Raw genomic sequence first — 26,238 nt, 5'->3', positions numbered from 1 at the left:
GCCGTGCGCCGTCCGCGCGCGCCCGCCACGCCGGCCAAGGCCCGCGACTCGGGCGCCTCGCTGCACGCCGCCAAGGACGGCGCCGCCGCGACGCCGGGCAAGGGCGTCAAGAAGGGCGAGCCCGAGAAGGGCGCCGGCTCGCCGGCCGTCGTGCGTGCGGCGGCCGGCCCTGCGGCGCCGCGCCCGCGTCCGCAGTCGCTGCTCGCTGCGGCGCCCTCGGGCGCCCCGGCGGCGGCGCCTGCTGCGGTGCAGCACGCTCGCTCGGCAGCGGCGCCTGTCCGTGGCGCGCCTCTGCGTCAGGCACAACCGCCGCAGCCGGCGGCGCTGCCCGCGCAGCACCCCATGCTCGACCCGCTCGCCCAGCTGCACCCGCAGGCGCTGCAGGAGATTGTGCGCCAGGTCCTCCTCCGCTCGTACCGCGGCCCACTGATGCCCGCCGCCGCTGCCGCCAACATTGACGCCGCGCTCGCCATGGGCCACGGCGTCGTCGCTGGTGAGTCGCAGCGATCCGCCGGCACGACGTTCTGCTGACACTGTCTGTCACAGGCACGCCGAGCATCGTCGACGCACGCCTCGGCTCGGCGGAGCACCAAGACCTGCTCGACCCGTCGACGAACGTCTACATCAACGGTCTGCCGAGCCAGTGAGTGCGGCCGAAGATCTGTCCTCGCGCATGCTCACCACTTTGTGGCACCAGCACGTCGGACGACGACTTGCTCCGTCTCGGAAGCTGCTTCGGCAAGGTCACGAGCCACAAGGCCATCATCAACGCCGAGACGGGCCTGTGCAAGGGGTGCGTGCGGCGACGTCGAGGCATCTCGGCACAGCTGACCGTCCTGCCTTGCAGCTATGGCTTTCTTATGTACAGCACGACGGAGGAGGCGACATGGGCGCTGGCCCAGATTGCCAGCTACGGCCTGCAGACGTCGTGGGCACGCGTGAGTGGCGCTCGCGCTAGTGTATTCTCGTCGTCTGCTGACGCTCGTGCCTCGGCAGGAGAGCTTCAGCTCCAAGCTGCGTCGCATGGCCGATCACGACAGCGCCAATGTCTATCTGAGCAAGTGAGTACGCCGTGGCGCGCGGCTGTCTCTGTTCCTCGCTGACGGCGAGCACAGCCTACCGCTGGACATGAACAGCTCGGCGCTGGAGCAGCTCTTTGCGCCGCACGTCGTCGTCAGTCTGCGCATCCTCACGGACAACGACGGCGTCTCGCGCGGCGTAGGCTTCGTGCGCCTGCGCGACCGTGACATCGCGCAGGAGTGCATCGACCGCCTGCACGGCAAGGTGAGATGCAGCGGGCGAGCCAGACCAGGACGCGTGCTCACCCTTCCAGCAGATTCTGCCCGGCACCTCGACGCCGCTGCAGGTGCGCTTCGCCGACAGCGAGGCACAGAAGCGCCTCAAGCAGACGACAGCCAACGCACGCCAGACCGGCGGTGTCGCTTCGGGTGACGCTGCCAGCCCGAAGCTGACCGGCAGCGGCATTGCGCCCACGCCGACGGCCGGCGCGCGCGCCGACAATTCGCAGGCGGCCGCCGTCGCCGCTGCCGCCACGGCGGCCATGTTCACCTCGCCGCACCTCGTCGGCGGCGCAGGCATCTTTGCGCCGTACGCCTTTGGCAGCCGCAACACAAGTCCGTTCCTTGGCGGCAGCCCCGGCATGAGCACGCCAAGCCTCAGCCCCGCCTCGACGCAGTCAAGCGTATTTGGGTAGGCCGAAGCTGTCTCGCATACTGCCGGCCCTCGTTGACCCTCCTCGCATCGCACAGCTCACCCCCTCTTGGCTACGGCGCCTCGCCTGACTCGCTCGCCTACGTCAACTACCTGCAGAACAGCATGCACGGCAACGCCGCCCTGCTCGGCCGCTCTGCGTCCTTTGACGCCGCGACCCACGGCTTCGGCGGCCCGTTCGGCCTCTACAACGGCGGCATGCCCTTTGGTCCGGCCGGGCTCGGCCTCGGCGGCGCCGGCCTCGGCCTCAGCGGCATCGACAAGGCGCAGCTTGGCGGTGCGAACAGCAAGAGTGGCGACGCGTCGGCCGTCTATCGCACCGGCGCTGCGGCACCGGCCGGCTTTCACTCGCCGTACATGGCGTCGTCGGCGCTGAACGACCAGCGCCGCGGCTCTATGACCGCTGCGCCAAAGTCTGGCTCCGCTGCGGCCCTCTTCGTACCCAACGAGCTGGCCGCGCAGCACGCCTCGGCTCTGTCCGCCGCGACCAAGCAGCACGGCGCGACACGCGTGTCGACGCCGGCAGGCCAGTCCTCCTCCGAGCTGGCGCCCATCCACCTCGAGCTCGGCAACGACGGCACGCCCGTGCGCATGTACCGCTCGCCTGCTGCCGCATCGGCCAAGCCTGCGGCCGTCGCGGCCGTGGTCACGCGCCCTTCGCCGCCCGCGACCGCTGCCTCGGGCGCTTCGTCGGATGCCGAGGGCCCAGCCGCCCCCCCTGCGCCGGCTCTCTCGCAGAGCGAGCCGGCCAGCAGCGCTGCGGCGGCCTAGTCGGATCTACCTCGGCGCCGTGCAGCGCGTCGGCGACTCCACCGTCGTCGCGCACTACCTTTTCGCTCTCCTAGCGATGGACCACCCATTCCCGTCTCTCTCTGACCGTCCCGTAGCTCTCCTCCCGGCCGTCGCTCCGCGGCGTGCCGCGTCCGCCTTCTCCATCCCCGTGTCTTGGATCGCGCCCCAGACCCGCGTCGACGCCGCTCGTACTCCGGCTCCGCCCGTCTCGCCCGCTCGCCCCTCCTGTACTCTGAGTTCCCCCAGCCACGGCTGCCCCTCCGCCGCGCGGCCCCAGTGTTTCCGCCGCCCGCCGTCTGTCCCGCCCTCACCTGCGCAACCATCTCCTCCCTGTGTCGACCGGTGTGAGGAGGGGTGCAGCCGCGGCAACGTTGAGAAGGTGCTTCGGTGCTGCGTGGCAGCCCAGCGCGCAGGTGGGAAAGTTGCCAGCGTCGCTGCCGCCGTCCACCTGCATGATGGAAGACCAGCTGTTGCGTGTCAGCGAGCTGCACGCACGCCGCCCAAGCGATGCTCACTTGGCACTCCGGACCTCCGAATTTCCCGCCTCGGGGCCTTCTTGTCGGCGTGCGTTGATCGGTGACCAGCGCGTGCATCAAGCCGACGCGGCCCTCTGCCGGCTCGGACGCATGGCGCAGCACGCGCCGCTCGACTGTCCTCTTTGAGCACAGCGCTGAACCCAAGGGCTGCGTCGTCCTCGACTCGGCTGCGATCGAGCGGCGTCGCGCATCACCTCAGCCCACTGGACTGCAGCCTGCGGCCGCAGATTGGCCGAGGCGGGCCCTGCGGCTGGCCATGCTGCGTTGGGCAGCGCAATGGACTGCGCCACCGCACCTCCGGCGCGCCGTCGAGCCTCTTGGTCTTGCCCTTCTTCTTTGTCTCGGGACTCGCTATGCTGGGCTTCCGTGTGTTGGGCGCCGGGAGTCCTCCTCTACGGGGAGTACGAATGGGCCATGCCTCGCGGAGAGCGCCTGACGCAGACGCTGCCTCTCGCTGCTTCGAAGCGGCTGCGCCGTTCGTGTCGCGGGCAGCAGGCGCGACGCCTGCGCTGCCAGACGGTGGTGCGGGCTGTTGAGCAGGCGGTGCACCCTGCTCAGACGGCGGTGCGGGCTGCCCGACCGGCGGTACGGGCTGCTCGACCGGAAGTCTGACTGCCGGAGCGCTGACAGCAAGGCCTTGCGTGGCGTGTGGGGTGAGACGCCACGGACGACCGAATGAGGCGAGGCAGCTCGCATTTCGTTGCTGCCTCGGCGACAGCATCACAGCAGCCGGTTGCGAGCGGGTGGGGCACGATTCCCCGTCCGGCAGCGACGCGGATCGGCCTGAAGAGGTCAGGGATGGCGCCGTCTGCACGTCTGAAGGAAGCTCGCACATTGGCGCAGTGAACCTACTCATTCTCCTGTGTGCCGTCGCAGGTGCGAGAGTGTCCCAGGCTGTGATGCCGACACCATCTTTCCCCTCCTTCAACGAGATACGCGTCCAGCGCCGTCTCAATCACACTGATACGATGTAGGACGCGGTCGAGCTGTGCCCCGGCCGGCATGGTTGCGAGGCGCTCCAGCAGAGCGTGGTACCCCGGCGAGTGGCAGATCCGTTTGCTCGCGTGCTTCGCCGCGGCGCAGGAGTGCTGAGAGCCCGGCTTGGTAGCTACAACCCGCCACTGCGCCGTGTACAGCTTCTCGTATGTGCTGCGATCCGTGGCGGGAGATGAGGACGGTGAAGCGGCATGTCACGCGCCATGCGGCGGCAGAAAGGACTCAGAGCGAGGTCCAGGTCGCGCCGCGCGGTCCTTCAGGGTACACCCCCTGAGCGCTGAGTGCAGCTGTAGTCAGAGTGCAAAACAGGGCCGCGCCATTCGAGTCAGACTCCCAGCGCCACAGCCCGTCCGGCAGGCTAGTCAGTGGCACAGCTGCTTCAGTGGGGATGCTGCACATTGCTTTGGCCCTGGGGCAGTATGCGCTGCACTCAGCCAATACGCTTTGGACGCGCGTGTAGCAGCAGCAAACAAGAGAGACGGAGGAGAGAGACAGTGGGGCGCCGGCCAGGCGGAGGTGCACTGGCCGCAGCGGTGGATCCGGGAGAGGAATCCGGGAGAGAGGCAAGCAAGTCTGGAGGTGAGGGTAAGTGGGAACGGCGCAAAGAGGGAAACGCCGCCGGTGAGGCGGGGTATGGGAAAGGTGTGGGTAATGTGCGATGGGGTGGATGGACGCTTTGTCGACGGCTCAGCAGCGCGCTTCGAGGCCGTCGCTGCTGCGGCGCACCGGTTAGTTCTTGACTGGCTTGAACTGGACCGAGTCAACCTGGAGGAAGGCGCTGGAGGCCGACACGGTGCACTGAAAGAGATCGAGATCTTGCTGATGTTGCCCTCGTCGCTCAGCGTCCTGGTATAGCTGGTCCACACGGACTGATCCGCCTTGATCGGAACAATTGTATCAAAGGACACCCCGTTGTCGTTCCACGACAGGCCAAAGTAGCAGGATTCGGTTCCCGGATCGGCCTCGCCCTGGGTGAAGGCTGAGACCTTGTACGCGAGCGAGACCTTGTACGAATGGTAGCCGTCCGAGCCGTCCTCCGGGTAGCGCGCCGGAAGCACGATGGTCTGCGTCAGTTTTGCGAGGTTGCTGCCGCTAGAGCTCAGCAGCGCGTAGTGCGTGCCGCTGTTGCCACTGCCGTCGGCGCGCGTTGCAAGAGTGGCAGCCCACGGAGCGATTGTGTCATCCTCGAACGAACCGTTGACACACACGTCGTTCAGCGGAGGCAAGTACTTGCCCGGCACAAACTGCACCTGGTCGATGTTCAGGTTCATCGTGCTGCCTCCGCTGCAGATCAGGCCCACCGACACCTTCTCGATGAACGCGCCGTCGCTGTCAACGGTTGCGGCGTAGTCGGTCCAGGCGGTGTCCGCCTTTGTGATGGTCACGACGCTTGACATGTACCACGACTTGCGGTCGGTCGCGGCATAGAGCATGCAGTAGCTTCCGCTGGTGCCAGAGTACGTCGGCACCCGGTACTTGAACTTCAGATCATACGAGTAGTAGCCGTCGTACTTGGACTCCGCAGGCATGGTGATGACCTGGGAGATGGAGGACTGGTCCGTGAGGACGGCATACTGCTCGTCAAAGTTTGAGTTCTCCGTGCCAATGCTGCTCTGGCCTGCAAAGATCCATTGATCCTTGCCGCTCTCGAAACCCGGGTTACGGGCGACGTTTGTCGGCTCCGTCTTGGTCGGCTCGGGCGTGGGCGTTGGCGTCGGCGTCGTCGTTGGGGGTGTGTAGTTTCGGCTGAGGATCTGCACGGCGTCGATGAGGATTTCTGCCTTTGCATTCTCGTGGTCGCCGCAGTACAAGTCAATCATGATGGCCTTGACAAAGTCCTGGTCACTGGTGACGGTGACAGTCACATCGACAAACGACAAGCCAACGTCCCCTGCGCCCAGCTCCAACTGCTTTGTCGGCCGCTCGTCGTCGCGGGACACGTCCAGCCTGCAAGCAGGCACACCGACGTTTGCATCGCCCTGGGCATAGCTCACGAGGCGGTATTTGAACTTGACATCGTACGAGTGAAAGCCCTGCACCTTTGTGCCGGCGGGCAGCTCAATGAGCTGGCGCACAAAGCCGCCATCGTCGTACAAGCGGGCGGTGTAGATTCCATCTGCCGCAGGGTACGCCGTGCTGAGCTCGGCGTTGCCCTCGAAGGTCCAGAAGTCATCGCCGCTCTCGAAACCTCCGTTCATGGCAACATCAGTTGGCGTGAAGGCAGGCTCCTCCGGCGCCAAAGGAACAAAGTTGATGTCGTCGATGTGAACGGTTGTGGTGCCGCCGTCGGGGCAGTCCATGACGATGAAGAGGTACTGGATGGCCTCGTCGCTCTTGACGTTGGCGCGCAGCTCCTTCCACTCGCTGCTTGCGCTGGTGTACCGCACAACACCACTGGCGTCTGGCGCCTTTCCATCATAGAGGACCGCCAGGCGGCAGCCCTTTGCTCCAGCGTTGGCAATCTTGTTCACACGGTACCTCAGCGAGACGTCGTATGCGCTGGGGATCTGCGTGTCGCGCGCCTCAAGGCCGTCTCTTCTCGTCGGCGGCGGTTCTGTGTACGGCTGCTGGTACAGTCCGGGGCCTCCGGCCTCGTTGACTTCCAGAATTGCGTAATGTGTCCCGTCCCATGCGGTATAGTCAACGTCGCTGCGCTTTGTCTCTCCGATCGTCTGCCATGGCGCAAGACCGGCCTCGTCGTCCTCAAAGTGGCCGTTGTCCGAGACGTTGCCGACTTCATCTGTCGGTGGGTTGGGCGTCGGGTTGGTGGGCGTGGAGGGGTCCTGGGGCGAGGAGGGATCCTGAGGTGCGGAGGGGTCCTTGGGCGTCGTAGGTGGCGTCGTAGGATCCGGGTTTGGCGTTGTCGCCGGCGCTGCGCACTTGTGGTCCGTGCAGATGCCAGACAGGCACTGTGGCGCAAAGAATCAGCTGCAGTCGGCATCAGAGGGAGCAAGGAGGGGCACGCACACCGGCTGACTTGTAGCAATCGGCGCCGACGGGCTGCGGCACGGCGCACTTGGACTTGCCGCAGTACGTAGACGCGCACGACTTGCTTGTCTCGCACCGCTCGCCGAGCGTCAGCACGGCGCCGGCGACACAGCGCTTCTCCGAGCACTTGTTGGAGATGCACTGTGGAGCAGCACACGCAGAGAGGCGGTGTTGGGGGTCAGCAAGCAATTGAGGAAAGGAATGCCGGGTTCACGCACCCCGATTGACTTGTAACACTTTGAACCAAGCTTCTTGCGGACGTCGCACTTGCCGCGACGGCAGTAGAGGTCCTTGGTCCCGCACTGGCTTGACTTGGTGCAGGGCCAGCCAAGGTGACGCTCGTTGCCGACAACGGCGCTGGCATTGGCGGGCTCCGCAGGCGCGGGGAGCGCGGCAACCAGCGGCAGCGCCGCCAGGAGGAGGGGAAGGAAGCGCATGGAGGGGAGGCGGGACTTGCTGAGGATGGAGGAGCAAGAGCATCTCAGGGAGTGCCTATATACAGTCTTTGCTACAGCGACATCCTCGCGGCACCAGGTATGAGAGCAGCGAAGCTTGTGCCAAGCACCATGCTTGCTGCATTCTGTCTGTGTGTTGGCGTCGACTGTCTGACAGGATCTACAGATGCCCAGCATGCAGACAGAAGCACGCACTGCGGCACCGATCCCGCAGGCCATTCCCGCGTCTCCTGAGTAGCTCTGGTGAGTGCATGGGGCATGGGGCTGGAGCAGTCTCCTCGGGGTTGCCGCGATTCCTGAAGCGGAGTTGTCCGAGGGGCCGCCGCGTGCGGATCACAAATCCAAGGAATGGCAAGGATCGTCCAGATGCAGCGCGACATGTGTCAGGTGTGGGACCTCGTCGGCTGCGAGGCGTCTGCGGTGCGCCGGCCATGCGAGCGCGGGAGTGGCGGACTGCTGCCCAGTTGTCCGCAGAAAAGTCCGAGGCAAAGTGAGCAGCGAGGCAACAGCGGACACGGAGCGGCCAGCCGAGCATCGGGCACACAACGGCAACCTGCAGGGTCTGGGACCCGGCTGGCGCTGGTGTCTGTCGTCGGACCACGCGTGCAGCACGCAGCACCTCGTGTCCGGCGCCGGTCCCGTGGCCAGCTGTTCGCACGCCGCATGCCATGGCTGGCGCCGGCCAGGGTCAGGTCCCGGCCCAGGGTCCAACTCGGACCCGAAGTGCCGGATGCAGGATGCACGCAGAGCGCGGCGATGCGCTGGCCGCAGTGTGGTATGCAGATTCGCTTCCACCGCCAGAAGCCCTCCCTTTCCTGCGCTGCAGTACTGCATGCTGAGTGCCGCAGGCCGCGTGCCACCATGACAATGTTGCTGGGCAGTGTGGGTACGGCGGCGCCGCGTGCCTCGGACCAAACTTGCAGCTGCACGCCATGTGCGCCGCACCGTCGGAGTTACCATTGTGTGCACGCACCATGCGCTGGCGCGCCGACAGCCCGACACTGACCATCTCTGCGCCTCCTGAGCTCTGGGGCTGCACAGCGCATCGATCTACTTCCTGTCCGGGGTGGCGCTGCACCCTTTGGTCCTGCGCTTTGAGGCTGCTTCTGCGTACCGTACTGGAGTGCAGGACCGCAGCACGGCATACTGTACATTTGCCCTCTCACCAAGCTCACACTGCACCTGCACTTCACTGACGAGAGATTGACCACATTCATGTCAAACTTCATGGTTGTTGGGCTTGACACTGCGTTTGAAATCCACGGCATTGCAAACGAGCAAGCACGAGGCCCGCCGCCGGTCCCGCCGTCGTGGCTGACGATCTTGTTGGAGAGCTGCACGTTGTAAGACGAATAGCTTCCCTGGACCTGTCCTCATAGCGCACAGACAGACAGTTGGCCGGCAGACAGTCTAATTTCTTGCGCCGGAGCGCAGCGCCAACGTAGCGCGCACTGGGCGATGATCCGACGTCTGCAGCGCCGGCTCGGAGGCGTACTCGACACCGCGCACCTGCAGCGCCGCAGCGCTGGACCTCGTCGGCATGCGCCACAGCACGCGGTCTGTCCAGGCAGGCGTGCGCTGTTTGACGCTGTAGTAGTCGAGCGTAAGCATGGAGCCCGCCGCACAAACGTAGAGCACCGCGCACCTGCTGTCGAACGTGTCGCTCTCCAAGTCATACTTATACGTCGGCTCAAAGCTGTGCGCGCACGCCGCCACGGTCAGCACCCCGACCGGCACGTTGACGAGGAGACGGTCGCACTCACTCGATGCGCATCTCCTGCCATCCATGCCACGCGCCGCCGTCCTTCATCTCCTGCCGCAGCTCGTCGAAGTGGAGCAGCGTCTCTTCGTACGTCGCCCGTGCATCCTGCTTCTCCGGGGCCGCGGGGGCATTGGAGGCCCCGGCGGCGACGGCCGCAGACGGCGAGCGTGCCTCGCGCCGCAACACACGCCGCACTTCTGCATTGTTGAGCGCTAGCCGAGAATTGACGTCGCCGGCCACGACCACCAGGCTGGGTCCCTCGCATCAGCGGTGCTATATGTGGGAGCAGAGCAGAGACGACTCACTCGTGCTCCATGATGCCGACCTCAGGCCTGACCTCGCCAGCCGCAGAAGGCGCAATGTGTGCTCCATGCGCAGCGAACGCAGGGAATTGCAACCTCCGCTCAATCTCGCGCCAAGCCTCTCGCCTCGCCTCTCTTGCCGGCGCTCCCTCGAACGCAGGCAGATGCGTCGCGACGATCGCGACGCTGATCTCGGTGCGCTTCGTCGCTCCCTGCTTCTCGCTGTCGGCTGCCCCTGACAGAGACAGACGCAGGCTGGCGCCGATTGCGCCCTTGTTGGCGAGCCAGCCGCCGAGCCCGACGCCGATCGAAGCAGTCGCGGGCGGTGCGCGCAGCAGCTGTTCGGCGGCGGGGTGTGCTGTGGCGGCAGCATCGCTCGTGGACGGGCGGCGCAGGAAGACGAAGAGGAAGAGATGCGCGTATTGCTCTGCCACGACCTGCCGCTCCGAGTCAGCAGAGCTGCACAGCACCTTCACAGCGCCACTCACGAGATCAAAGTCCGGCGCCTCCTCGCCGAGCGCCAGCGCCAGCTCCGCAGCCCACGCCTCCTTGATGCCAGGCGAGTGGTACAGGTACGCCGTCTGAGAAATCTCGCCTTCCTGCAGCCTGTCCTTCGTGGCATCAGCCCTGCCCCGCTTCTCGCTCGCAAGGCCACTCACGCAACGACGACCAGATCAGCCGAGCGCGCGGCGCGCGCCAGCCAGCATGCCCGCGCATGCCGTGCGCCAGGCGAGTGGAGCGGGCCGAGGCCGGCGGCGTTGTACGTGCCTACCGCGAGACGCAGCTCATCGGGCGGCGGCGAAGAGGAGCGCGGAGGCCGTGGCGGCAGCGGCGGCTGCGATGCGACTGCCGGTGGTACGTTAGAGTCAGCGCTCGAGAACGCACTCTGCGCAAGGCTGCGTGCTGCACCCACAGCGCGAGAAGAGCGGCGGCGCAGAGGCCGGCAGCACGTCGTCGTGGTAGGCTGCGAGCCATGCATGCGTCGACCGCGGCGGCGAAGTCGACGCCGACGGAGCTGTGGCACAAGGACCTGGCGATCAGTTGCGCAGCTCTGTCTCACCCAGCCGGCGCAACGCACAGGCACTGCTCTCCTTGTGGCCCTGGAGCAGCGTGAGCAGGTCACGCACGCCTTGCCTGAGTGCTGTGTGAGTTCTGGTGATGTGACTGGCTTGTACTTCCACACTCACGTGTCTCTTGAGCGGAACACAAGCCACTGTGCACCGCTCGCCGCCGCCAGCAGCCACTCGTCCTCTTCTGCATCCTCCCGGGGCGGCAGCTCGATGCCGCGGGCCAGCAGCGCCTCGATGTCCAGCGCGCTGGCGGCGGCGCTGTAGCGCACGCAGGCGAGGCGCAGCGTCGGCAGGATGGCCAGCACGGCCTCGCACGTCGCGCGGCTGGCGTTGCGGCGGCGCGGCCGGAGCAGCAGCAGTCTGGGCGGGAAGGTGTGATGAGCACGGCAGCGGCAGCGGGCGTAGTGACGGCCGCATCGTCCAGCAGCGGCAGCAGGCGCAGTGACGGCCGCATCGCCCAGCAGCGACAGCAGGCGTAGTGACGGCCGCATCGCCCAGCAGCGACAGCAGGCGTAGTGACGGCCGCATCGCCCCACAGCGCTCCTGCTCTGCCCGCCATGCCCTCCGCCCGTTGCGCCGCAGCGCCACTCACGCACTCTCCTCGCGCCCGCTCTCGACATTGCTGACGAGCGCCAGCACGCGCACGTCGGCGCCCTGCTCCTGCTCGCCCTGCCCCTCGCGCGCCTCTGCCGCTGCGCCGAGCTCGACGGCGCGCGCCGCCAGCGCCAGCTTGGGCAGCTCAGAGGCGCGCAGATGCGAGGCGACGAGCGCCAGTGCGGCGGCGGCCTCGGCGGCGATGGCTGCGGCGCTGGAGACGCCAGCCGGCGGCGGCGGCGCCTCGCTGCTGCTCGACGCCGCTGCGGCTGGCGCAGGTGGAGGGGCATCGGCGGGCGTCATGGCTGCGAGCAAGTCGAGAGTGTCACTTGCAGGCACGCAGTCGCAGGCCAATGCGCTGTGCAGCAAAATCGGCGACGAGGAGAATGAGGAGCGAAAGGAAGCGGCGCGGCACGGCGGCGCAAGCTGCCAAGCCGTCACCGCTCATCACTTTCAGGGGCGCGCCCAGGCCGGCGCAGGAGCGGAGCCGGCCGCGCCGCGCGTGGGAGCAGCGCCGCCCCTCCACACGCGACGGCGCCCCGCCTCCGCATGCCGCCAAAGAGCAACCTCGCAGGCACCTTCCTCGGCATCGGGCACGGACAGGCAGCAGGCTGAGCTTGACGAAGATGCCTCAGCTACGCCCACACGCAGCAGAGCAGCATCGATGAAGAGCATATGGGCGCTGTGCGCAGCCACATGGACGCCGGCGCGGGCTGCGGAGATTCGCGGCGCTGCCCCGCGCCGAGACCGCGCTGCCCATGCACGCTTTCGCTGCACAGCACCTCACTCGCACGCAAGTCTCTCAGGATGGATAGCACACAATCCAGGCAGTCTCGAGTAGAGTCGCTTCAAGCTCTCAGGGCGTGCGTTCAGGCAGGCGGGGTGCAGCACGTGCCGTCGTCGGTCAGCATCAGGCCGCGGGCGGCGGCGGCGGCGGCGGCGCTGGACCCGCTCGCCGATGACGCAGCGGCGCATCATGCTCCGCGCTGCGAAGCCCGCTCTGCGCCTGCTGGGTGCTGCTGCACCGCGCTGTCCCTTGTCCGCAAGCAGGCTCCTCCAAGGGGCCCGCTCCCTTTCCCTCTCTCCCACCACCACCTCCGCCATGTCGCACCTCTTCCCCTCTGCGCCGCGGGCGCCTCTCGCACCCACAGCCCTGCCAGCTGCGCGCCCGCTCGGCCCGCGCGGCTCGCTGGGCATGCTCAACGCGCTGCCGCGCTTCAGCGCCGAGTCGTGGCGCGCCTACGCCGCCGCCGCCGGGCCGCAGCGAGCGGGCGCCGAGGCGGCCGCCGACGCCGCAAAGACGGCGGCGCTGCGCGGCATGGCCGCCGTGCGTGCGGCGCCCTTCAAGCACGCCCTCACCTTTGCCGGCGTGCACGTCACCATTGCCCAGCTGGCGCTGCTGCCGGCGTACGCCGTGCTGCGCTACACGGGCCTCGGCACTAGTCTCGTCGCTGGCCCGCAGGCGGCCTACTTCCTGGCGCGCCCGCTGCCCGACTGGGCATGCTCCAGCCTCGGCATCAAGGAGGGCACGACCGATGCCGGCACCAAGCGTGCGCCCACCGTCGAGGACGCCGTCGAGATGGGCCTGAAGCGCGTCGCCAGCGGCGCCTGGGCAGGTGGAGGTGCCATCTTCCGCCTCGTCGGCGCCGTCAAGAAGGGCAAGGACGACCCAGTCGCCATGCTGCAGCAGGTCACCGACGAGTACAAGCGCGGCAAGCAGCAGGGCCTCGAGCAGGCCGACGCGGCCATCGACGAGGTCAAGGAGAAGAAGTCGCTGAAGCAGAGCATCGGCGGCGCGCTCGGCGGCCGTGCGCAGAAGATTGCGGGCGACGTCAAGATCGGCCAGGTCAGAGACGCGCTCGGCGCATATGTCATCGTCAAGGTGAGTGCCGCATGTATGCAGCAGGCTGTGGGACGTGCTGACCTCTCGCTACAGATGCTCCTGCCCCTGCGCATTCCTCTGTCTCTGTGGCTCACGCCTCGCTTCGCTCGCGGCATGTCGCGCGTCTTCACTCGTCGCGGCTAGTCCAGATCGCCAGCCTCCGTCCGCCTTTTCCTCCTCTGCTCAGCACAGCTTCCCATGCTCCGGATTCCCGCCTCTCTCATTCGGTCGCCACTAGTCAAGGAACTGCTAATACATCATCACACATTGCGCCGGAAACAGAGCAGCTGACGAACCACGCGGCGAGGGTGGGAGAAGGAGATTCTCTGCAGAGCTCATGTGGACGACGTCGAGGCTGCCGCGCCGACGCTCGAGGTGGCAGAGGCCGCAGCGGAAGCAGAGCTCGACTGCGTCGAGGTCGCGTTGCTCGAGACGGCGTTGCCGGACTCGTCGACCTGCGAGACTGCGAACGGAGAGGTCAGCAGGGGCGGCAGGCTGCGTAGCGTCGTCGGACTCACAGGTGTAGTCGGCATTCCAGATGTACGGCTGGCCCTCGGGCGCGTAGATCTGCGTGCGGTTCCACTCGGGGTGGTTGATGCCGTCGATCCACTCCTCCATCTCGAGCACGATGCACGAGTGGTTCTCGTAGATCTGCGCCAGCGTGCCGTCGCCGCCCTGGCTGCGCTTGCGAGGCAGCGAGCCCTTGGCGCCCGAGATGCCCGAGCACGTGTAGACTTGGATCGCCGGCTGGTCGCTCACGACCGAAACCTTGATGCCCGACTGCGGACTGTACATCTCGATGGCCGGCTGTGCGAGGTCGGGCGAAGACTGCACCCAGCAGCTGTCCCAGCCGAAACACTCGGGACCGCAGATGCCTTCCGTCTGATTGAACCTCTCCGACAGCGGCCGCGCCTCTCGGAAGTCGAACGGCGTGCCGTCGACGTCGGGAACCGGGCCACGGGGAATGAGGAGCGAGTCGGTCTGCGCGACGAAGTCAGGTCAGCCGAAAGCTCGGGCAAAGGCAGGGCAGCGCCGGCTCACCTCGATGTACTTGTCGGCCTGCGGCAGGTGCAGCACGTGGTCGAGGATCGTCGTCTCGTTGTCCTCGCGCTTGTAGCCGTCGAGGTTCCAGTAGGCATGCGACGAGAGCATGATGGGCGACTTCTTCTCGGTCACCGTGGCGTTCATGGCGATGCTCCACACGCCGCCAGCACGCAGCGCGTACGAGACGTGGCTGCGCACCGTGCCCGGGAAGCCCTGGTTGCCGTCGGGATCCGTCAGCGCAAACGTGACGGCCGAGGCGTTGAGCGAGACGATCTCGAACGGCGAGCGGTCGTAGCCGACGGTGCCGCCGTGCAGCGTCGAGACGTTGTTCTCGTTGAGCGGCGCATGGTACGTCGTGCCGTCGATCTCGTACGTGCCGTTCTGGATGCGGTTGGCGTAGCGGCCGACAATGGGGCCGAAGTTGGGGTGTAGCGGGTCGGTGAGGTAGTTGGTGATGTTGTCGAAGCCGAGCACAACGTCGCGGAACTTGCCCGAGCGGTCCTTGACCCAGAGCTCGGTGACGCCGGCGCCGTAGGGCGAGAAGGTGGCGCGCACGCTGTCGTCGGGCGCACGCAGGTGGATGGGCTGCGTCGGATAGGCCGGCGCCTGTGCCTCGGGACAGCTGCCGTAGTCGATGCCGAGCGCATAGAGGCGCGACGAGCTCGACGTCGAGTTGAGAGTCATCTGTCCCAAGGCCGAAGAGGCGTCGGACGAGCTGGCAGCGGCAGTGCTCGAGCTGTCGGCCGGCATGGCGGCATCGGTGCGGTTCGAGAGCGGCGTGTTGACGCTGTCCGGGTTGCCGCCGGCGCACGGGTACATGCCGACAGTGCCGTTGTTGACGAAGCCGGGCGTCTGCTGCGGCGCTGCGCTGCTCGTCGACGAGGCCGTCGAGGCAGCAGACGAGGCGACGCTGCCTGTGGCGGTGGCCGCTGCCGAGGAGAGGGCACCGAAGACACTGACGCTGATGCTCGAGCCCGACTGCGCGTGGGCAGGAGCGGCGGCGAGCAGCGCAGGCAGCAGGGGCAGGACGCCGGAGAAGCGCATCGTCGAAGAGGGGGCTGGAGGATGGGGGTGCGTGCGACAGCCCGTGCCCCTCGCAGCGCGCTTTATGTGTGCCTCGCTCGCCACTCCTCTTGCCGCTGCCAGGTGCTGCGTCTCTGGTTGCGGCTGTGGCCCCTCGGCGGTGTCAGTGGTGTGGAGAGGTGCGAGTGATGCGAGGAACGCGGCGGGAGAAGCGGCTAGCGCGCTGCACTCCGCACCGCATCTGCGGCGCTTCCGCCGCACGTCGGCCATCATCCATGCGTCACCGCACGGCGGCGGCTCGCGTCCTGCCTCTACCCGCCTCGGCGCTGATCCGCTGATTTACAGATTTCCGGCGCTAGGCTTGCTCGGCGAGACCTTCTGCTTGCGGGGTACAGCGGCTCGTGCGGACCTCACTGCGGGGTGCGGCAATCTCGCCCTTGCCTTTGAGTCTTCCTGTCTCCAGCAGCTTCCTCTTCGCTCGGCCCTCATTCACGCCCTCTTTTGCGTCTCAGCAGCGAGGCCAGACTTCGCACGCTCGCTCCCCGAGGTACATGTGCATGCTCTCACCGCGCTCCGCCGGCTTGGCATCGGCGAACACACACCTGTCTGTGCGCTCACTGACACCTTCGGCTGCACGCAGCTCAGAGAATGCCATGCCGCGCCGGACCACGCATGCAGCACCGGCAATTCTGCACTGGCGAGAGAAGAAGAAGCATCATCTTGTCTGGTTGCGCCAGGCGGTGAATACAAAAGGGACAACTCAAACTTAAGGCGCACCCAGCTGGCCGCGCACGCGGCGGCGCACGGAGCACCTCGTACGGCTGGCCGCGGCGCACGGAGCACCTCGGCGGCCTGGAAGTGGATGGCGTGCTCGCCGCGCCCACACCTGCACGCGGCGCCCATCAGACACGGCTGCCGCTGGCCCCGCTCTTTCTTCTGCACCACCACCATCATGTCCGCCGCCTGGCCCAGCATCGACCACGCCGCCCTCGCCGCACACGAGCCGGCGGCACTGGCACAGCTGCTGCACGCCATGCAGCACGTCGGCTTCGTCTATCTCGCCGCCTCGCCGCTCGAGGCGCTGCGGCAGGACATCTTTGCCCTCTCGCACGCCTTCTTTGCCCTGCCGCGCGAGACGCGCATGCGCATCGCCATGGAGCAGAGCGCCGCATTCCGGTACGTGACACGGAGAGCGGGCAGAGAGAGAGAGAGAGAGTGAGCGGAGCAGAGGAGCACACAAGGAGGGGCGGCGGTGGGAGAAGAGGCTGAATGCGTCCAGAGGCGCAGTGGAATCGGTCGCGTGCAGCAGCATCAGTGCAGCGCAGGAGCAGACGTGGAGCTCTGGATGCTGGAGCACGCCGCGGCTGACGTGCCTTCCCGCAGCGGCTACTCGCCCTTCGGCAGCGAGCTGACGCAGGGCCAGACGGACCACCGCGACCAGGTGCGGCGCAGAGCGCGCGCTGCCGCCGCCGTCGCCGCTGACGCTCCGTCCCACGGCGCAGATCGACTACGCACCCGAAGTGTCCTCGCGGCCTTCGTCATCGTTTGTGCCGCACCGCCTGCTGGGCCCGAACCAGTTTTTGCCCGACGCCGCGCTGCCGGCGCACCGCGACACCACGCTCGCCTACTTTGCCGCCGCACAGCAGCTGGCGGCGCAGCTGACACGGGCGCTCGAGGCGGCGTTGCAGCTGCCAGCTGGCGCGCTGGAGTGCTACATGCGCTCCGAGCAGGACGACGGCTACGCGCGCATGAAGGCCATCCGCTACCCGGCCGGCAGTGCAGTGGATGGCACAGAGAGGAAAGGCGAGCAGGGCGTCGGCGCACACAAGGACGGCGGCTGGTGAGCGGTCTCTGCTCCGGCCCCTTGCTTGCGTTGCTGACGGCCCTCGCAGGCTCACACTGCTAGCGACGGACACAGCGAAGGGCCTGCAGGTGCAGCTGGGCACCGGCGAGTGGGTCGACGTGCCGCACCGCCCTGGCTGCATCGTCGTCAATGCCGGCCAGCAGCTGGAGCGCGTCTCGCGCGGCGCCCTGGTGGCGGCGACGCACCGCGTGCGCAGCGAGGCCGGCGGCCAGGAACGCTACTCGGTGCGTCGCAGCGGCGAGGCGAGGGGCGTGCAAGTGCTGATGGCTGTGTCGCTCTCCATTGTTGCGCTCTGCGCTCTGCACTTCTTCCCTCACCGACAGGTCGCATTCTTCTCCATGCCCGCGCTCAGCTCCGTCGTCGAGCCGCTGCCGGAGTCGCTGCTGGGCAACAGCGGCGCCAAGGCACTGGAGGCGCGCAAGTCCGACGTGCCGGCGCAGGACCTCTGGGGCGCCGCCGAGGAGCCGTTTGGCGCCGTGGCATGGCGCGGCATCTCGCGCAGCCATCGTGAGTGGTGTGGTGCTAGGGTGGCGCAGCGCGCTTACCGCGATGAGCGCACAGCCAATGTCGTGCAGCGATGGCACACCGATGTCGCATGACGCTTCTGGCGGGCAGACGCGGCAACTTATACCCACTTGGACACCCGGCCGTGCCTGAGAACAGCTCTGGCCACGCTACGCACGCGGTCCATTGCGCATACATAAGCAGATCCGGGCTACGTCTATGCCACGTCACTCCAGGCCCGGCGCGGCGCCCGGCACGTCCTCGGCGACCTCCTTGCCGCCGACGTCCTGCAGCGCGCGCTCGAAGAGGCGCGCCGTCGCGACGGGGTCGTCGACCTCGGGGCGCGTGACGCCGGGCTTGGTGCGGTTGAAGAAGAGGCCGCCAATCTTGGCGCTCTCGCCGCGCGCCGGGTACTCGGCGAGCTGCGCGGGCGTGAAGCCGTAGGCCGGGTGCAGCGCGGCGTACGTGAGGCACAGCGAGCCCTGCTGCGGCGAGATGGAGAAGAGGCCGATGACCTTGACGAGCAGCCACTGCAGCACCCACGGCAGCTCCTTGATGTGCGGCTGGTTCCAGATGTTGGTGCTCACGAACTGCGGAGGATGAGTGTGCGGTGCAGAGGTACAAGCGAGGATCGCTACTCACGCCGGGGTGCACGCCGTGTGCGATGACGTGGCGGTAGTGCTGCGAGCGCGAGAGGCGCTTCTGCAGCTCGCGCGTCCACATCAGCAGCCAGAGCTGGGTCAGGTGTCAGCAGGAGGTCTGTCCAGCCGCAGGCGGTGGCCACTGCGGGTTACCACGCTGGTGTCCCCTGCAGCTTTGGCCACCGCCCGGCCCCTCGCTGCTCACCTTGCTGTCGCAGTAGCTCAGCGTGCCGCCGAGGCCGCGCGCCGTCTTGGGTGCGCGCTCGTAGTCCATGTTGCTGAAGTCGAGGCGCCCGCCAAAGTGGAAGATGCTGCACGTGTTGACGACGCGCGGCGCCTTGGCGTTGCGCATGGACGGCAGGATGAGGAAGGTGAGGAGGCAGTGCGAGAGGAAGTTGACCTGCCGGCGGGTGTGAGCACTCGGCAGGCTCGCGAGGCCTGGCTCTCGCGCGGCTCACCTGCCGCGTCAGCTCGACGCCGTCCTTGGTGTGGATGAGGGCGCCAAAGGCACTGCCGGCATTGTTGCACAGAATGTCGCACGTGCGCCCGCTCTCGCGCCAGCGCCGCCCAAAGGCCAGGATGCTCTGCCTGTCGCCGCAGTCGAGCGTCCACCACTCGAGGTTCTCGCGCTTGACGTGCCTGTGGCGCGCCAGGATGCTGTCGATGGCGGCGTCGGGGTGCGGCTCGTGCGGCGGCGGCGCGCGGCAGGCGAGGACGACGCTGGCGCCGCGCGCGGCGAACAGTGCCGCCGCTTCGAAGCCGATGCCCGAGTTGGCGCCCGAGACGATGACGTTCTGCCCCGTGAGGTCGCACGCCGGCGGCTCGGGGAACGCGTTGGCGTCGTCGCTGAAGTAGCGGTGGCGGAAGCGCTTGAAGGCGCCCCACACGGGCGTGCTGGCGAGCAGGCCGGCGCCGGCGCAGTGCGTGTCGTAGATGCTGGGGATCGGCGGCATGGCGGTGGTGGTGGTGGAGAGAGAGGCGCTGCCCTGGCGAGATCTGCCTCCAAGCTGCCTTTCTGGGCTGCTGGCCTGCCCGCTGCAACTGGCTGACCGGAGCCGAGCAAGGCCGCTCGGCGAGTTCCCCGCACCACGCCGAGTCTGAGTGCCGGGCTGCTGCTGCCGCGCCGCAAGTTGAAAGCGGCACGGCGGTGCGCCGCCGTTCCCACGCAGTCGAGTGTGGGACCGCATCACCGCTCCTACGCCGTCCCGAGATAAGCACCTCCAGCCCACACCTCTCTCTGTCCCTGTTCAGGCAGGCACAGAGCGTCCCCTTGACCGCCAGAATGCAGTGAGGCCCTGCGGAGTGGACAGGCAAGCGCGGCCGGCGTCAGGCGCGGCTCGAGGACGCAACGGGCTGGTCACACGCCCCTGTGCGGAGATGCAGGACCAGAGTGCCGTGCTTTGCGGCCAGCAGATCCGGCTCCTTGCGCACTCGTCGGCACGCGCGGTGATGGACAGGTCATGGCTGGGCCAGACGTTCTCGTCAGCGTCGCTCCACTTGCTTGCTCCACCCTCTCACTGCCCCATCCTCTGCGCCGCACAAGCAGCGGCACAGCACGGCGCATGCGATGAGGCTGGGCGACTCTTACTGCGCGCTGCGTGCGGCGCGTGCCGTGTGGAGGCGGCGCGCGCCGGACACGCCGGGCCTCGTGCGTGCTGTCCTGCGTCCCGGCCACCACCACCACCGCCGCCGCTGCTCTTCCGGCAGCGACCACCGCACACACACTCCGCCCGCCGCGTCGCTGCTGCAGCTGCTCCTCGCCAGCATGGCCGCCGAGCAGCCGACGCCGCAGCGCGCGCGCTTCCTGCGCGCCGCCTCGACGCCGAGCCTGCACGCCGCCGTGCCGCCGCTGCAGCACCGCTGGCTGCACGCCGCCGACGCCAAGGCGAGCAGCTGGGCGGCGTTTGGTGCGCGCGACGACCGCGTGCTGCAGCGCGGCTGGGAGAGGAGCGCAGAGGAGCGCAAGGCGTGGGCCGAGAGCAAGGACAAAGACGCCGCGCAGCCGGCGCCCGACCCCGACCGCGCCCTCGAGAGCTGGCGCGTGCCCGTCGCCGAGGACCGCCTGTACGAGGTCGACCTGCGCAAGCTGCAGGTGCGTGGCGGACCAGGCATGCAGCAGTGCGGACGCAGATTGGAGGGGCATGCGGCAGGCCGCAGGTGCGCTGCGGCAACGCCAATGCCGCGAGCCATGTGCGACCGCGCAGGCAGGGCCGCAGCTGTCACGACCACGGCGCAAGCCACGCTCGTCGTCGCATGGCTCAGGACAGCCGTAGCTAGCGCTATGCCCACAACATCTGCACCACCGCTGATAGCTCTCCGCCGCAGCTCTCACCCGTCTTCTGGAAGAGCGCGCCGACGCCTGTGCGTCGCGGCACCTGGTTCCTCGACGCCAGCAAGCTCTCGCCGCTGAGCGATGCCGTCGCGCTTGAGCTCGAGGAGCTGTATGGGTGAGCATGCGCGCGTCTGCACACCGATTGCGCATGCCACTGATGCATCGCCCTGCAGGTCCATCCGGCCATGGCTGCCGTCGTACGCCGACGAGCTGCGCGCGTCCGTGTCGCAGGGCGCCGACGCCGAGGCGAAGCTGCAGTGCCACCTCGCCAGCATGCCCGGCGCCTACGTCATCTTCCTCGGCCCGCACTTGGCGCGCCTGTACCGCGAGGATGTGGGCACGCGCATGGGCAAGATGCTCTGGACGGCATGGGCGGGCGAGCACTCGGTGAGCTGGGAGTGCACAGAGGCGGGGTGCGGAATGCTGATGCAGGCCACAGGGAGGCACGCTCCTGGCACGCGGCTTCGACAACGCACGCCGTCTGCTCGGCACGCGCGGCAAGGAGCCAAGCGCTGCAGCGCCGGCACCCGCCAAGAAGCCGCAGAGCGCCGCGGCCAAGGCCAATGCCGCCGAGGCGGCGCGCGAGCTCAAGGAGCAGTCGACGGAGACGGAGCAGGAGGCCATTGCGCAGCGCAACCTCACACCCAAGGAGCGCATCCGGCGGAGCTTGGAGAAGGGGCGGCCAAAGCTCGAGGAGACTAGTGCAGAGAAGACAGAGACAGGCACCGCGGAGAAAACAGAACAGCAGGCTGCTGATGCGGTCGATACCAAGGAGGAGCCAAAGCCGCAAGACGAAGCCGCATCAGAAGGTGGCGCGGCGGCTACAGCAGAGCCGGCGGCCTCTGAAGCGAGCGATGCTGCACCGCCGGCCGAGACGAAGAAGGAGCGCAGTGCCTCGACGTCCTCCGCGTCCACGAGCAGCGGGCTCTTTGGCAACCTCGGCACGCGGCTGACGGCGCTCACGTCGTCGGCGGCCAGTCTCTCTGCCTTCACCAAGGGCGATGATGCGGCCAGCCTCAAGGCAGCAGTGGATGACGCGCGCATGCAGGCCAGCGGCCTCAAGGCCGTCGGCGGCGAGCGCAAGGAGGCCGAGGAGGAGCGCAGCAAGGAGAGCGCCGGCCTTGCGGCCAACGAGGACGAGGAGTACGAGCCGGAGAAGGAGGTGGAGGAGGAAGATGACGGGCCGGAGCATCTCGGTGAGTGGATCTTGCGTGAGGCCTGACCGTTGCATGGCTGACATCTTCGCACAGTGCTGGTGAGGTCTGACGCCCGGCTGCGTATGAGCCACAGCTGATCACCTAGCGCAGGTCTGGCACGGCATCGGGCAGAAGCTAGCCGAAGAGTGGAAGTCGATGGACTTTGCCCTTGCGTGAGCGTTCACGTTGCTGCCTGCTCGACTGCTGCTCACCAGGTGTCCCTGCAGAGTCTCCAACATGCGCTCCCTCATGGCCAAGCGCGCCTCAGCCGCTCCACCCTCGGACGTCGGCGGCGGCGGCATGGCTTCTCTGCTGGCCGGCAAGCGCGTGCAGTTCCTGCCTGTCATGTGGCGCGCCACGCTCGAGGACTTTGAGCCGCCGCGCGCAGAGGAGGATGCCGACGGCGAGCACTTTGACAACGTGTTCCAGCTCGACCAGATCTTTGGCGCGGGCGAGAAGGACAGCGTGTGTAGAGAAGCGCCAGGATAATTGCACCGCTGCTGACAGCTCCCGTCGCCGCCAGATCCCGCTTGTCAAGCAGCTTGTCAGTCGATGCAGCATGCACTAAGCTTCTCGTCCGACGGACTCATTCCTTCGCTCCACAGATTTCTGGCGTCTTCCTCGACATCCCCTTCTACCTCTCGCAGCATCGAGTGCGTGCCACATAGCACTCGCTTGCGCGCCTCTTCCGCTGACGATGGCTCGAACACAGGCGGAAATCTTGAACCGCGTGCGCGCTCAGACGAACTTTGTCTGGCGCTTGTTCATGCAGCGCAATCCGTGCGTGCCAAGGCTTGGACGACGCACTAAGACCGAGTCTCGCTGATAGCGTGTTGGCACAGCGAGTTCCTCGAGAAGGGCGGCAAGACACATCTGATCGCGCACAGTCTCGGCGCGGCCATCGCCACGGATGTGTGAGCTGCCTTGGCACTTCAGGCCGTTCCAGCGCTGACGTGTTTCCTTGAGACTCTCGGCGCAACCCACGCACGCCGCGGCCAAGCCGAGCTCGTACGAGTCGCAGCTGGCGTTTGACGTGTGCAGTCTCTACCTGCTCGGCTCGCCCGTCTCTCTTTTCATGTGGCTCAACCGCGCGCAGCTCATTGCGCGACGTGGGCGGGAGGGCACGCAGGGCGACGCCAAGGACGAGTCAGTCGTGCGCGCAGGACGCTACGGCTGCTTGGCCGTCGATCGGTGAGTGGCTCGAGGCATGCAAAGAGATGTTGCAGCTGACGCCGGGTCTTCATAGCATCTTCAACATCTTCTCCGCCACGGATCCGGTCGGCACGCGCTTGAACCCATGTGTCGGTGAGTGTGGAGCTGTGGCGCGTGGAATGTGAGCTTGGCTGACTCTCACGGCAGACGCAAAGTGAGCTACGCGGTAGTTCAGCAGCTGTGCGGCCGCCTGACATTTCTCTGCAGGCTTGCACAGGTCATTCGGCCGGTTGTCATCTCGCGTGCTGTGGCGTCGATACTGCGCGGGCAGCCCGGCGCACTGGCGTCCGGCACGTCCAGCGGCGGCATCTTTGCGTCCTGGGGCCGCTCCTCGCACGCACCTGCCGCGGCGACTCAAGACGAGAAGGACGCGCCGGACGGCGGCGGTCTCGAGACGCTCGGCAGCGCCGAGCCCAGCACGTCAACCGGCTCGGCGAACCCGAAGTGGCTGCAGCGACTGACGCCGCGCAAGGCCAAGCCAGCGTACGCCGAGCGCCGTGGCGCTCGCTCCGCCTCCACAGTCGGCTCGTCAAGCGCCGAGGCGTCGCCGCGCGGCTCCATGGACGAGCCCAGGCCGCCGCAGTCCGCCACCGACCCGCCGACGCCCACGAGCGCTGGCGCACCCACGCTCACCGAGGAGGAGCGGGACCGCGCCGAGCGACGCATCCGCGCTCTCTCACCGCTCGGCTCCGTCGACTATGTCATCCCGCTGCAGCCTACGCTCCTGTCACATCAATACCTCGTCAGTCGAGTATCGCTAGACCGCTCAGCACAGGCTCCTTGCTGACGCAGCGACGCAGGAAATGCTCTACAGCCACGCAGGATAGTGCGTCTCGCTTGGCCTCCGCTGCTTGACGTCGGCTGACGCTCTGCCTCACAGCTGGACAGACGCCGGCTTTGCCGACTTCTTCCTCGCCACACTCTTCAGCTCGCGCGAGGCGCTGACGCAGGCACGCCAGCGACTAGAGCGCTCGGAGTGACGAGGGAGAACAGACAGAGTGGCCCTGGTATACATAGATTGCGAGCTACTCGCTGCGCATCTGGCGCGCGAGCTTCTCGGCCATGGCGACGACGAGGCTCTGCGGGTGCGTGCTCGGCACGGCAGGAAAGACGGAGGCATCGCAGACGCGCAAGCCGCGCACAGCGTCGAGCGAGAGGGTCTCGGGGTCGACGCCGAGCTTGCGCTCGCTACGCGCCGTCATGGCGCACGTCGATGTGCCGTGGTAGATGGCGCGTGCATGGCGCCGCACGTACGCCTCAACGGCGGCGTCGGGCACGAGGTGCGGGTCGAGGAAGTCGGTCGGCTTCATGTCGCGCGTGACGTCCTCGTGTCCCTCGAACGTCCATGCGCCGCTCATGGCGTCGCGGCCGGGCACCGAGGCGGGCATCCACGTGTAGCCGCTCTGGTTGATGCCGTGTGCCAGGCCCATGGCGAACTTGACGGCTCGCGAGAGGCGTGCCACGTCCGAGCCGTCCGCGTCCGTCAGGTAGCCGGCGTCGAGCAGCGGGGGATCGCGCGGGTCGGCCGATGATGGCGCCACGCTGCCAGACGACGCTGGCTGGGTGAGCACGACGAGCATGCCTGACACGCCCATCGTGCCGTCCTCCATGCCGGCGTAGCGCGGCAGGGCCTCGTCTAGCCAGCTGCGGGCACAGAGTGAGCTCAAGCGCGTCTGTGATGCGCCAACCACACCCACAAGGTAGTGAAGAGCAGCTCAATGTCGGCCTGCGTGCAGATGTCAGCGTAAGCTCACCCCGCGCCTCTTCGATGCCGCACGCACCACGCTGCTCCGTGGGTCCTTGCACTTGACGCGCAGCGAGCCGTCGGCCTCCTCGACGAGGTCGTGCGTCGAGAACCACGCGGCGCCCTCCATGAAGCCGGCGGCGCAGAGGCTGCCCGTGCCGTGCACAAAGTAGTCCCAGGCGTGGCGCAGGCCGTACCATGCCGCGCGGATGCCGTCGGCCGTGGCGATGGACGAGTCGGCGTACGGCACGAGGAACTGCAGCGGCACCGCTACGTGGTCCTGCAGGCCGGCGCCGATGTGCGGGTGCTCGCGCAGCACGGGGATGCCGTGTGGCTCGAGGAGCGAGCGTGGCCCGATGCCGCTGTGCTGCAGCAGGTGCGGTGTGTGGAAGCAGCCGGCAGACAGGATGGTACTCGAGGCGGCGGCAAAGAAGGCATTGCCTGTGGACGGGTCAGCTCTTACTCGAATGGGTCGTGCTGCAACGCACCCGAATAGCCATCCTCGAAGAAGACGCCCTTGCACACCGGCCCGTTGCCGGCCGTGTCAAAGTAGATGCGCCGCACGCTGACGCCCGTGCAGAGCTGCGAACTTTGTCAGCAGGGGCATTCCATGGTAACGGCGCCACGGACCGTCAAGTTTGGGCGCGCGAGCACCGAGTCGGTGAGGAACGCATTGCCGGCGTGCGCCTTTGTGCCGTCTGGAAAGTGCGTTTGCTGGACGATGAAGCTCCCTGTGCCGACGGGCCCGCCCTCGCCGGCGTGCGGATTGTCGACGTTGGGCACGCCAGCCTCGCGCAGGGCCCGCAGCACGTGGCGCGTGAGCGGGTAGAGGTGCTCGACGGGCTGGCTGGTGTGCCACGGGCCCGGCGCATCGTCCTTCTGGCCGCGGTGGCGCGGCAGCGCAAATAGGGCCTTGAAGGACGCAGCGCTCCAGCTGGGCGCACCGAGCTGCTCCGCCCACGCATCGAGCTCGACATCAGGTCCGATGGTGTAGACGGAGGCGTTGATGGCGCTGCACAGGTGTGAGCCCGATAGAGTGGCATACATGCGCGGCTCTCACCTCGAGCCACCTACGATGCTACATCAGACTGTCAGCATGAAATAGACAAATGACGAGGCGCTGCTCACCGGCCGGCGACCATGCTGACGGTGCGCGGCGGGTCGAGGCCGCGCTGCGGCACGCTGTCGATGCGGTAGGCGTAGTAGGGCGTGTAGGAGCGCGCAATGCTCATGAGCGGGATGCGCGAGAGCACGTCGTTGACACGCGGGCCGGGGTTGAGCAGCAGCACGCGGCAGCCCGGGTCCTCGGTGAGGCGCGAGGCCAGCACACAGCCGGCGGTGCCTGCGCCGACGATGATGTGTGTGTAGCTGCGCGGGCTCGCTGGTGGACGCACGGCGTCGCTGGAGAGCGCCGGCAAGGCGCACGGCGTGGCGCACTGGCCGGGCGCGGCCTCGAGGCGCGTGCCCCACAGCCACGACAGCGGCGACATGGCGGCGGCGACGATGAGCTGTGCTGCAGTGGACGATTCTGCGTACTTGCTGCGGCTGCTTGCGGGTCCGTGTGGTTGCG

At 67.5% G+C, this 26,238-nt stretch overlaps 10 protein-coding genes across 10 annotated transcripts; 4 read left to right on the top strand and 6 right to left on the bottom strand.

The window, feature by feature from the left end:
* Positions 1-791: 791 nt before the first annotated feature.
* On the top strand, positions 792-2,266 carry FA09DRAFT_249149 (hypothetical protein). The gene is made up of 5 exons (XM_025739685.1): positions 792-793; positions 848-1,061; positions 1,116-1,284; positions 1,337-1,704; positions 1,768-2,266. The coding sequence occupies exons 2-5, from the start codon at positions 1,024-1,026 to the stop codon at positions 2,105-2,107; spliced, it is 915 nt and encodes a 304-aa protein (XP_025598992.1). The 5' UTR covers positions 792-793; positions 848-1,023; the 3' UTR covers positions 2,108-2,266.
* A 2,518-nt stretch (positions 2,267-4,784) lies between these two features.
* On the bottom strand, positions 4,785-7,480 carry FA09DRAFT_338012 (hypothetical protein; the record flags this gene model as incomplete). Its single annotated transcript, XM_025744050.1, has 4 exons — positions 4,785-4,901; positions 4,964-6,964; positions 7,023-7,184; positions 7,262-7,480. The coding sequence occupies 4 exons, from the start codon at positions 7,478-7,480 to the stop codon at positions 4,785-4,787; spliced, it is 2,499 nt and encodes an 832-aa protein (XP_025598991.1).
* Positions 7,481-8,704: 1,224 nt separating this feature from the next.
* Positions 8,705-11,618, bottom strand: FA09DRAFT_329219 (DNase I-like protein). The gene is made up of 10 exons (XM_025742083.1): positions 11,225-11,618; positions 10,750-10,992; positions 10,641-10,696; positions 10,476-10,577; positions 10,222-10,408; positions 10,051-10,168; positions 9,566-9,999; positions 9,262-9,510; positions 9,144-9,194; positions 8,705-9,086 (listed from the first exon to the last, which is right to left on the bottom strand). The coding sequence occupies exons 1-10, from the start codon at positions 11,527-11,529 to the stop codon at positions 8,909-8,911; spliced, it is 1,923 nt and encodes a 640-aa protein (XP_025598990.1). The 5' UTR covers positions 11,530-11,618; the 3' UTR covers positions 8,705-8,908.
* An 892-nt stretch (positions 11,619-12,510) lies between these two features.
* On the top strand, positions 12,511-13,390 carry FA09DRAFT_329218 (hypothetical protein). Its single transcript, XM_025742082.1, has one exon. It carries the CDS (start codon positions 12,545-12,547, stop codon positions 13,250-13,252), a length of 708 nt encoding a protein of 235 aa, XP_025598989.1. The 5' UTR covers positions 12,511-12,544; the 3' UTR covers positions 13,253-13,390.
* Positions 13,321-15,361, bottom strand: FA09DRAFT_329217 (galactose mutarotase-like protein). The gene is made up of 3 exons (XM_025742081.1): positions 14,150-15,361; positions 13,627-14,089; positions 13,321-13,571 (listed from the first exon to the last, which is right to left on the bottom strand). Exons 1-3 carry the CDS (start codon positions 15,194-15,196, stop codon positions 13,444-13,446), a joined length of 1,638 nt encoding a protein of 545 aa, XP_025598988.1. The 5' UTR covers positions 15,197-15,361; the 3' UTR covers positions 13,321-13,443.
* Positions 15,362-15,856: 495 nt separating this feature from the next.
* FA09DRAFT_249022 (hypothetical protein) lies at positions 15,857-16,723 on the bottom strand. The gene has a single exon (XM_025739684.1). The coding sequence runs from the start codon at positions 16,485-16,487 to the stop codon at positions 15,942-15,944; it is 546 nt and encodes a 181-aa protein (XP_025598987.1). The 5' UTR covers positions 16,488-16,723; the 3' UTR covers positions 15,857-15,941.
* Positions 16,360-17,741, top strand: FA09DRAFT_329216 (Clavaminate synthase-like protein). The gene is made up of 4 exons (XM_025742080.1): positions 16,360-16,616; positions 16,678-17,015; positions 17,068-17,546; positions 17,601-17,741. The coding sequence occupies exons 1-4, from the start codon at positions 16,521-16,523 to the stop codon at positions 17,636-17,638; spliced, it is 951 nt and encodes a 316-aa protein (XP_025598986.1). The 5' UTR covers positions 16,360-16,520; the 3' UTR covers positions 17,639-17,741.
* FA09DRAFT_342984 (NAD(P)-binding protein) lies at positions 17,713-19,222 on the bottom strand. The gene is made up of 4 exons (XM_025744570.1): positions 18,643-19,222; positions 18,390-18,584; positions 18,186-18,278; positions 17,713-18,133 (listed from the first exon to the last, which is right to left on the bottom strand). The coding sequence occupies exons 1-4, from the start codon at positions 19,135-19,137 to the stop codon at positions 17,771-17,773; spliced, it is 1,146 nt and encodes a 381-aa protein (XP_025598985.1). The 5' UTR covers positions 19,138-19,222; the 3' UTR covers positions 17,713-17,770.
* A 727-nt stretch (positions 19,223-19,949) lies between these two features.
* FA09DRAFT_338006 (hypothetical protein) lies at positions 19,950-23,904 on the top strand (the record flags this gene model as incomplete). The annotated part of the gene is made up of 16 exons (XM_025744049.1): positions 19,950-20,276; positions 20,510-20,631; positions 20,690-20,903; positions 20,956-21,712; positions 21,819-21,885; positions 21,940-22,177; positions 22,236-22,256; positions 22,318-22,365; positions 22,425-22,492; positions 22,555-22,626; positions 22,679-22,903; positions 22,959-23,017; positions 23,072-23,078; positions 23,132-23,666; positions 23,725-23,750; positions 23,805-23,904. The coding sequence occupies 16 exons, from the start codon at positions 19,950-19,952 to the stop codon at positions 23,902-23,904; spliced, it is 2,886 nt and encodes a 961-aa protein (XP_025598984.1).
* On the bottom strand, positions 23,897-26,232 carry FA09DRAFT_359885 (alcohol oxidase). Its single transcript, XM_025745175.1, has 7 exons — positions 25,797-26,232; positions 25,729-25,746; positions 25,299-25,680; positions 25,157-25,250; positions 24,706-25,109; positions 24,622-24,650; positions 23,897-24,568 (listed from the first exon to the last, which is right to left on the bottom strand). The coding sequence occupies exons 1-7, from the start codon at positions 26,156-26,158 to the stop codon at positions 23,950-23,952; spliced, it is 1,908 nt and encodes a 635-aa protein (XP_025598983.1). The 5' UTR covers positions 26,159-26,232; the 3' UTR covers positions 23,897-23,949.
* Positions 26,233-26,238: the final 6 nt, after the last annotated feature.

The sequence above is a fragment of the Tilletiopsis washingtonensis genome, assembly GCF_003144115.1.
Source record: "Tilletiopsis washingtonensis strain MCA 4186 unplaced genomic scaffold FA09scaffold_8, whole genome shotgun sequence".
NCBI classification, from domain to species: Eukaryota; Fungi; Basidiomycota; class Exobasidiomycetes; order Entylomatales; genus Tilletiopsis; species Tilletiopsis washingtonensis.
This window is presented reverse-complemented; position numbering and strand designations above follow the sequence as displayed.